The sequence below is a fragment of the Otolemur garnettii genome, unplaced genomic scaffold, assembly GCF_000181295.1.
Source record: "Otolemur garnettii isolate 467f Iridium unplaced genomic scaffold, OtoGar3 scaffold00050, whole genome shotgun sequence".
In the NCBI taxonomy this organism is placed as follows: Eukaryota; Metazoa; Chordata; class Mammalia; order Primates; family Galagidae; genus Otolemur; species Otolemur garnettii.
The window spans coordinates 2,522,152-2,532,980 of record NW_003852445.1 but is presented as its reverse complement, the minus strand read 5'-3'; the positions used below and the strand labels follow the sequence as shown (position 1 = coordinate 2,532,980).

The window sequence follows — 10,829 nt, the reverse complement described above, 5'->3', positions numbered from 1 at the left end:
TATTATTCAGAATAGTTTCATTCCCTTAAAAATTCTTTGTGTTCACCTATTCCTTCTTCCCTGTCTTCTAACCCCTGGTAACCACTGATCTTTTGACTGTGTTCATAGTTTTGCTTTTTCCAGAAAGTTATGCAGTTGAGATGGTGCAGTATGTAGCCTTTTTAGATTGGCTTGTTTTACTCATTACTCTGCATTTTGGTTTCCCCATTTCTTTTCATGGATTGGTAGCTCATTTCTTTTTGGTGCTGAATAATATCCATTGTTTAAACAAATCCATTTATCCAGGCACCTACTAAAAGACATCTTGGTTCCTTCCACATTTGGGGAGTTAAGAATAAAGCTTCTATAAACAGCCATGTGCAGGTTATTTGTGAACATAAGTTTTTGGTTCATTTGTGTAAGTACCAAGGAGCACAATTACTGGATCATATGGTAAGAGAATGTTAACATTTTAAACTGCCTATTATCTGTCTTCCATAGTAGCTGTACTATTTTGTTTTCCTACCAGCAATGAATGAGTTTCTATTGTTCCACAACCTCAACAACATTGAGTGTTGTAAGAGTAGGTTTGAAATTTTATCTCATTGTGTTAGTTTGTAATTCCCTAAACGCATACAATGTTGAGCATCTTTTAATTTTTTTCTTTGCCATCTTTGTATCTTTTGTGAGGTTCTCTTGCAGGTCTTGTGCCCATTTGTAATCGGGTTATTTGCTTTCTTATTACTAAGATTCTTAAGAGTTCTTTGTATATGTTGGATAACAGGTCTTTATCAAGTATGTCTTCTGCAAATATTTCTCCCTTTCTATTGTTTGTTTTCTCTTTCTCTTAGCACTGTCTTTCAGAGAGCAGATGTTTTTAATTTTAATAACGCCACTTTATCAATTATTTCTTCCTCTATCATCTTTTGTTATTATATCTGAAAAAGTTATCACCAAACCGAAGGTCATCTACATTTTCTTCTATGTTACATTTTAGGAGTGTGATGGCTTTGTGTTTTATACTTAGGTCTATGATATGTTTTGAATTAATTTTTTGTAAAAGATGTAAGATCTGGGGATCTATTCTTTTTTATATATATGTAAATATCCAGTTGTTTCAGCCACATTTGTTGAAAAGACTGTCTTTTCTCCATTGTTATCAGCTTGTCCTTTTCAATATTTGTGTGGTCTTTTTCTGAGTTCTCTAATCTGTTTCACAGATCTCTTTGTCTGTTCTTTTGCCAGTGCTACAGTTTTGATTACTGTAACTTTAAGGTAAGTCTTGAACTTAGAGAGTGTAATTGTTTGAACTTTCTTCTTCTTCTTCAATATTGTGTTGACTATTCTCTGTCTTTTGCCTTTCTATATAAACTTCAGAAGCAGTTTTTCAATATCCACAAAATAACTGGGTGGGATTTTGACTGGGACTATGTTCAATCTATAGATCAAGTTGAGAAGATATCAAGACATCTTGACAATGTTGAGTCTCTCTATCTATGAACATGTAATATCTCTTTATTTAATTCTTTGATTTCATTCACTGGAATTTTATTAGACATCTTTTTTTAACTTCATTGTTACAACTTAATATGTTAAATGTTGCCCCTGTTATGACTATTTGAGGTTTTTGTTTCATTTGTTTTGTTTTTAATATTATCTTTCTTTTTAGTTTTTATTTTCCTGTTCAAAATTTCATAATAGTGCTAACTTATTTTCTAAATGAATAAGATGATTAGCCATAAACTGAAGGCCGTCTGACATATTGACACAATGGGCCTTTTCAGTCTTGCTCTCACGACTTACCTGCATGTATCTCTTGTTCTCATTGTACTGAACCAGTAGATACTCCCTCATGCCTTCAGCTTCTCCTTGCCTTTGCTTCTTTTATCCCATCTGTTGTCCTTTCCTCTTCTCTTTCTTTAACCGTTTGCATCCTACCTACATGCAAGATTGAACTCATATACTCACACATTTAGCCACATGAAATGAACTGTCATAACACTATTTCTTCCTTTCTTATGACAAGTAAATTTACTCTGCTTTATATTATAGTTATTTAGGGACTTATTATTCTTCTAGGTCACAAATGCCTGGAGGATTGTTCCTTTTTCATCTTCATACCCTCTGTAATAGCTATTAGTCCTGCAATAAGAACTTTTTAATTTAACTAATTATTATTTTCATGCCAATTTTTTTCTTCATACATAATCTCAGAGACATGGGTTTCCATTTCATGTTGCATACCATTTAATGATAGCCCTGTCTTGTTTATCTTTTTTCTTTTGTTATTAGTGAAAAATGCTGTAAGTAAACTAAAATATAAAATACAATATTTAGAGAGATTGTTAATATAAATTTTAAGTTATCACTTAGATTTTTACTTTACATATGACCCTTAAACTTTTCTATTAAATAATTAATGTACTTAAATTATACTTCTAAGTTAAAATCTTAAATCATTTATATGAGTATAAAAATGATGTGAACTAAACATGGGATCCCAAACAAAATAACTGAATAATAGAAAGCTCTGGGTTAAAAATGGGGAAATATATTAAAATTTCTTTGGGGCTCTGACTTTATTGCTTATGGCAAACCTGATGCTGAAATGTACCATACATCACTACAGTGACAGGCTTGAGAAAATGAAAAATCCAAAGCTTTACATAAATCAACTAAAAGATCATATTAAAATGTATAACCTTTAGCAGAAAAATCAAGACTTTTACTTGTAACTTTTCAGAAGCTCTTTCTTCCTATATTATTGTTTTAAATTTTCAAACAGCTTCATGGAAGGTAGTTTTTTAAATTAATTATTTGCAAAGCTATTGTATTTATAAAGAGATACAATTCACAGAACTTTAACCCCAGTTTTACTGATGTTCCCTACTATTAGTACTTAATTTTGCTTTCATTGATACGACTTTCTAAGTACTAATATATCCTATAATCACTTAGCACTTAACTATGTTTTTTTGGTGAAATAATCTCATGGAATAATGATACATTTTATATACTAATAAAGGCTCACATTTCTGAAAGTTGTAACTTCTACAGGCATTATCAGTCTCATAGCCCATTCTTGGTTTTTTCATTTTGTTTGTTTTATTTCAGATATATCATCAAATGTCTTGAAAAACTTTGTAACATTTAATCATCTCTGTGCTCTTATTTTTCACTGCAATCCAACATATACCTAAGATCACCTACTATTTTTAAAAAACTGTGTGGTCTATGTGGGATTCACTATAAATATAGACAAATTACAGAGTAATTCTAGTTTTTGCCAGTAATTGTTATTCCCAATGTTTTGGTTATGGTGACAGATACCACTAGTTTAGCTAATCTGAACCATAATTTATTGATGTGAAATAACTTAGGGGACCTGGAAAAATAAACTCGGACCCACTCTGATGCAAATAATTGGTGATTTCTTCACACCTATACAGGGGGCCATTGTTCTGAGACAAATGGCCCTGAAGTACTGGGTTTTTTTGTCTTTCATACCTTTGTTTCTCTGAGTAGCTTAAGCAAGCAGAGCGGGGAACAAGGAACATTGCCATTGGCAGGGTTACAGCTTGGTTGTTAATGGGTACATCTCAAATCACAGTGGTTATGGTTATACAATAGTAATTAATCAAGCCTCAGTGAGTTTTCCATCATTGTTCATCTACTGAACAAGCCTCAGTGAGTTTTCCATCATTGTTCATTTACTGAACAAGCCTCAGTGAGTTTTCTACCATTGTTCACCTACTGAGAACTTGGGGTTTTGTGAAACTTGGGACTTTCCATGCCTCTTTGAATTCTGGAGCGCATGGGAACATGGCTGGGAAGGCCCATAGGGTGGAGGAATGGGGGAACAGAGGGCAGGAGGTTGCCCATAGGGCAGGAGGATGGGAGAAGGCAGGAGGACCCCGGGGGAACAGGAGCTTAGAACATTCCCGACTGGTCTTCTTGGGAAATTAAATCTTTAATTTATCTGAAGAAAGGGGTCTTAGTCTTAGGGGATTTAGAGCAGAAGTGGAATCTGGGCTAGTGGGTTGGTACATGGTCCCCTCTTGGGTCTTAGTACCGTGGTAGTGGGCTAATTTTTTTTTTGTGACATTCTCCCCCCCCCATCTTAAAGTTCAAAGTTTAATTAAGTCCCTCCAGGAGTTTCCTCAGGCTTTGGCTGTGCATTGACCAGCCAGCTCCCAATATGTGGCTGGAGCAGGGCATGTTGACTATCTTAAAAGCCAAGGGGCAGTGCAGTTTTATTTAGCCAGTTGTCATGACTTCAGGTGAGGATTCTTTTCATCTTCTCACTACTGTGTATATGGTTAGGATGATGGTGTAAAGTTCTTTTTACCTTGGTTTCAGGGGGACCAGTTTCTGATTTTAGACTTGGTTCCCTTGATTCTCTAGAGAGAAAGTTTTGGGATGCATAGGTACAAAAGATTAAATAAAACATGGTTAATTATCTCAGTGAAGATCTTCCTTGTTACTTTTCAGTTCTTTTAGGCATTCCTGCTAAATTGTAGAGAATTGACAGAGGTTTTTTAGAACAACACCAGTGGCAAGGCCTGTATTTAATTAAGCTTTGCTTTCTGGCAGAGTTTACTAATTTCTGTTCTTGTTGATACATTTTATTTTAAGTTTTTGAGGCCTATAAGTTATTTGAAGCTTTAGTTTATAATATTTTAGTTGATAGTACAACAAAGTTGAGATTTAGTAATATAAGTGGGCTATAGCCATTTTTGAACTATTTTTCTCTCTCCAATTTTTCTTTCCACTGAAGTAGTTGTTAAAATAAATAGTACCTTTAGTATACTGGGTTTGATTATTTGCATAGAGTGCAATAAGAATAATTAATCATTAGCCATCTAGGCTCCCTTTAAAATTGGCTTTGCTGGAATTCTTTGTATGGGATTTCAGTTGGACTTGAAGCTTTTCACAAGCCCAGGTTTCTTCTGTGCCATTAGATACCTGTATGCATTGGGTAAATTCCTCTTCTCTTGAGGTTCCCAAGCACATTTCAATTCCTGGACCCATCAGCAAGCCACCTTCGTTACTCACTACAGGCTAGGAAATTTTATTGATGGGTATCTGGCCAGTTTTTCAAAGGGCTTTTTATTGGCTTTATAAAGTCAACCTTAATCTTTTTATGTAGTCTGGATATCTCTGAAAATGTTATTCCAGTTAAAGCCTTGGTAAAATAACCAGTGCCTTTATTATGTCCTGTAGAACAAAACAGATTCTTATTGAACTTATGCAAATAACTGTATTGTTAGAAATTAAGAATATTTACAAATGGCTTGTAAATTCTGGAGTAATCAAGGAGAGAAAAAAATACATGTTTTAAACTCTGCTCAGAAGTGATATACATTGCTTGAAAAGTTACAGATAGCTCAAAAGACAGAAAAATAGTTTTTTAGACTTCTGGAAAACAGAATACAGACAGAACTAACAATATTTCGAACAAAAAGTCATAACAAACTAGCCCAGTTCCATGTAACTGATTTCTGTTCTGTTTGAAGTTAGGTTTAAAATTATTACTGACAGTATATGTTAGGATAAATTAAGTTTTATATGTTAGGACAGATCAGTGCTTTACAGGTGAGGACAGACTAATATCTTACAATATCAGGACATACATATGTAATTATAATTCACACAAAATTAATCACCATTTCATATCTGACAATGCTTCTCATACACTTTTAACAAATCAAATAAGTCTAATTTGTTTTTTTTTCCTTTTTTCAGGTTCAGAACCTGCCAGTCTTAGTTCATGTGGCCGGCGCCACAACTACTGTGCTGTGGGCACCAAGCCTTAAATTTAGACTTTTGATTTTGGGAGGTTTGTCAAATATTAAAGGCTTAAAATAATTTGTTTAACCAAAACTACAAACCAAAAGATTCTAAAGGAAATACATAGGGAACTGGATTACATGTAAACTTTCTCATAAAATCTCTTTTATGAGTTTTACTTAACCTGCCCAAACAATTTACAAACATTTTAAACTTTTTAACTTTTGTCTTGTCTTTTACCTTTTTTAACTATTTTGTTTCAGGATAAATTTATTATATAATATTCATTCCCTATACAATGTCATTTTTCTTTCTGTCTAATTTCTCTTATTCCCTAAAATTCACTTCTTACAAAACAGGATTCCAGTTAACCATTTACTTGCTAAACTGATAATTAGAAAGTTTTAAAAGGCAAGAATTTTTTTTTGATAAAGACTGAGGTTTTTTTTTTATTTTGGCAACTAAATTATTACATTTTACAAATGAGAGACATTTTATGAAGTATAACATTGATACAGGATTTTCTCAATTAGAGCTAGACCGGAAATCTTTATTTTTCAGGCTCAAGTAAGCTCAAGAGTCAGATTTTTATTTTTAGGCACAAACACATTGCAGGTCATACCCTTTGAGCCCTAGTAAGGTTATAAATAAAGCAGTTCCAAACATTTTGGAAGGCTTCGCTCTGAGTACGAAGTACATACCCTAATTTTTTCAGATAAAAATTGCAAAGACTTAAAAACTTGGCCTAAGGTGCGGGGCTGTATTTATTCATTTGTTAGAATACCTATTAGGCAGTGAGGTGAGAAAGCCAGGCAAAAGGAGTGGGCAAGTTTGAAAGGAATTAAAACTCTTCTTACTATGTCTGAATTTTTAGCCAGTCATTGCCAGCAACACCCTTGTTGTCTGCATAAGCAAGAATGAAGGTTTAACAGGAAATGTGATAGGATGACAAAATAAATGTACTAACAAGTTACCAGGGCGGGAATTCTGGACTCACCAGGGGATAATATTATTATACAAATTTACCCAGTTACTTTTTTTGACTTATGGCAACTAAGAGTATTACAATTAGGCAAATGTTAATCATGAAAATTCTGAAAGGAAAGACAGTCTAAGTAACAACACTTGGTAGTGGGAGAATGGAGGGGGACAAGTCGCCAGGGTTTTATACATTTCCTGATGGACTAGTGGGGGTGGGTGGTAGTGCTACCAAGCCTAATACCAATAATAAGGATGAAGATACCAATGACTGCCAGGCCAAAGATGCACCAAATGGTGAGGGGTGTAGAACATGTAAGAGTAAGTAAGCAAGGCAGTTTCAGAAGGGGTAAAGTCTTGAAGGGTTCCTTGAAAGAAAAGATCTGCAATCCACTCACAAATGTTTTCAAGACTGTTTGTTTCAGGCCAAGACCAATCTTCCAATAAACACTGAATAAATGTCGTAAAAAGACAAAATAGACACGGGCCTCAGCGTAAATAATGCCTAATAGTCCACATTTATTCTCACACTCTTGTATTCTTAGAATCAAAACCAGAACACATTTTATACACTTTTAACAGGCCTGTGAGTGCTCTAATACCCCAGGGGTTGATTGGACCCCCGCTTTTATTTCAATGGTGTTTCTGGTGACAGGTGTTGGCCTACGTTTCTGGGAGTCCTTGACAGGTTGGTAGGGCTGAAGTTCCTCACTGGTTGGGTCATTTTACTAACACATGTGTCCAAGAGTTTCTGACAAACTAATGGCTCGGCAACCCAGAGTTCCTGTCTAAAGTTTCTATCTTTTTGGCCTTCCCCTGGAGGATTTTCCTTAAGAACCTACATCAATTATAACGAATTTAACAGTTACATTTTTTACAATAATTCATAACAAATAATCATAACAAAAATACCATTAATAATTAATATTTGCAAACACTAGTCAAAAATAGATGTTAAGGTGGCTTACCTCCAGAGGCGGGTTCACATCTGAATTTAAGAGCCAAACAGAGTAATGTTAATTCAGAAGGAAAATGGCTGTTGTTCTAAGAAATAAGGAGGACTCTTTTTTTTTTTAGTTCTAATTGAGTAATTGACTTGGGTCTCCTGCTGAGAGCTGGCACTTTATCTCAAAACTATTTGTAACATAGCAACCACAGTTTTTTGTAGGCAGAAGAGGAACAGTTTTAATAAACTTTGTATTAACATTTTAATTGTCAGAAAGAGAGGACAATAAAAACAAAAGTGATGCCATCGGCCAGTGGCGGGTCCAGGCGGGGGTTCTCACTGGGGGGTCTCCAGATGAAATAACTTAGGGGACCTGGAAAAATAAACTTAGACACACTCTGATGCAAATAATTGGTGGCGGGCCGGTGGCAGGTCCAGGCTGGAGGATCTCGCTGGTTGTTTCCAGATGAAATAACTTAGGGGACCTGGAAAAATAAACTCGGACCCACTTTGATGCAAATAATTGGTGATTTATTCACACCTGTACAGGGGGCCATTGTTCTGAGACAAGCAGCCTGGAAGTGCTGGGGTTTTTTGTCTTTTGTACCTTTTTTTCTCTGCATAGCTTATGCGAGCGAGGGGCGGGAGGGACAAGGAACATTGTCATTGGCAGGGTTACAGCTTGGTTGTTAATGGATACATCTCAAATCACAATGGTTATGGTTATACAACAGTAATTAATCAAGCCTCGATGAGTTTTCCACCATTGTTCATCTACTGAGCAAGCCTTGGTGAGTTTTCCACTGTTGTTCATCTACTGAGAACTTGGGAGTTTTATGAAACTTGGGATTTATTCTGCCTCTTTGAAATCTGGAAAGCATGGGAACATGGCCGGGAAGGCCTGTAGGGTGGAGGAGCGAGGGAACAGCAGAGGGCAGGAGGTTGCCCATAGGGCAGGGGAATGGGGGAAGGCAGGGAAAATAGGAGCTTGCCCATAGGGCAGGTGAATGGGAGAAGGCAGGGGGACCTGGGGGGAATAAGAGCTTACAACAGATGATTCAAGATAAACAGAATGTGTAAGTTATGATCCTATTTTTCTAAAACCAGTGGTGGAGAGAAGAGTTTATATATTTGTTTATGTTTTAATGAGAATGATAAGAGATGACATATAATCACTAGACTGACAGTAATGAATTTTTGTAGGGAATGGGAGCAGCTTAACTCTATATATTTGTGATTTGTGGCTTCATACAATGAGCATTTTAAATTGTAAAAATATTTGATTAAGAAAATAGAAGCAGTATAGTGAGTTTCAGTGACAAATATTTAAATGTTATCCTACAACATTTTAGTTGTCTTAATAGTAAGAGATATATGAAAGACCTTTAAAACTTTCCACTGAACTCAGATGAAAATATTACTCAAAGTGTAGGACTGAAATCTAGTTGATGCTATAGTAAGTCTAAGCAAAAACCCATGGGGGGAAATCTTATGTACATATAAAAGATTACTAAAAGCATTGGGATGGTAGACCTTTAAGTATGTTGTATATGAGAATTTTCTCCCACCACTCAGAACTGTATGTATAAATTCAAAGATACCCACCATGGAAGATGCTACAACTGTCTCTGTACCCTCAAAAATGTTTCCTTACAGATGAGACAAAGTAAGAAGATAAATTATGACTATTCACTAACATTTGGTTCAGCACAACTTTCCTACCCCATCCCACCCTCTTTGCCCTCAGGCTAAAGAGCAAATGATTGATAAGATGGATACAGGTATTTAGCAGTTGTCAAAAATTTAATGCTGTCAAACTAAATAATACAACTTGGGACTCAACTGGGTCCTAGGCTGTAGGTACTAATGGATCACAGCTGCTACAAATGGTCATTGGAACAGATTAATAAGTCAAACTTCAGACTCACCAGAACTTAGAAGACTACTTTTGACATATTTTTATCCTTCATAAATAGACTTCAGTAGTAACATCATACTACAATGATAGCATTTTATCGAGAATCAAACTGGCAGTGGAAAGTGTAGACTTGCCAATTTGAGAGGAGGATAAAAACAAAAAAATAACCAATCAGGTATTTTTCTTCTGTGTTGTCAAACTCTAAATGGCTATCTTATATTTTTAATGCTTATTTAATAGCTGTGTTATCCCATGTAGCTTTTTTGGAGTTGTTTTAAGGACTAATGTTTCTGGCTGGTGTTTTCATACAGTTACAGTTTGGTGATTTCTTGTAAAAGAGAAGCAGCATTCTATTCATTCATTCAATACTTATTTATTGAGTGCTTACTTCCATATACCTGTCATTGTATAGACAGACATTGGACATACAATAATGAATTGAAAAATTATTGCATTTGTTGATCTTACACGGAGACAAATGGACAAGTAAATCCAACATATAAGATTGAGGGGATAGTGGGAAATTTGCCTCATTGCTTATAGATATGTTGATTGGATTTTAAGGAATTAAGGAATTAACATGATCTTAAATCATGTTATAAGATTTGAATTTCTTATACTGATAGAATTAAACTCATATTCAGGGTAATAACACCAGTCTCTTCAGTCCCATTGGTAAATGGTAGTTGTGAGCTTTGAGTGTTTGAACTGGGGTGGAAAGGGGATAAGTGTCTCTCCAGGAGATAGAACCAAAGAGTGGTTCAATGAACTGTGAGAAAAGTCAGAAGAAAATATTCAGGATGAAGAATGATGCAAAACAAAAATAGAAGATATAAGTAAAAGGATAAGAGGCACAGAAAAAATGAGAAGATCTAGAATACATGTTAGAAAGAGGAGAGTGATAATGGGGAAGTTGCAATATTTGAAAAGGTAATAGCAGAGAACTGTCCAAAATTGACAAAATACCAAACTATACGTCCAAGGAATCTGGTGAACTCTAAGCAAAATAAAAAGAAATTCCGACTTAGGCATATGATGGCAAAACTTCTGGAAATAAAAGTCAAGGAAAAAAGTTAAAAACAGCTGAAGTGAATTAATAACAGGCTTCTTTCAAAGAAGCAACAGTTAGAATGAAACCTAACTTTTCAACAGAATTACTGAATCAAAAGATAATGGAATCACATTTTTTGTAATAGTAAATGAACATGACTGTCATCC

General features: G+C 35.0%; 1 protein-coding gene across 1 annotated transcript in view; it reads left to right on the top strand.

The window, feature by feature from the left end:
* Positions 1-6,037, top strand: part of DPH6 (diphthamine biosynthesis 6) — a 166,489-nt gene extending 160,452 nt beyond the window's left edge. The window contains exon 9 of the mRNA XM_023514250.1: positions 6,033-6,037. Coding sequence (XP_023370018.1) covers positions 6,033-6,037 — 5 coding nt within the window. The remainder of the gene's footprint in view (positions 1-6,032) is intronic.
* Positions 6,038-10,829: the final 4,792 nt, after the last annotated feature.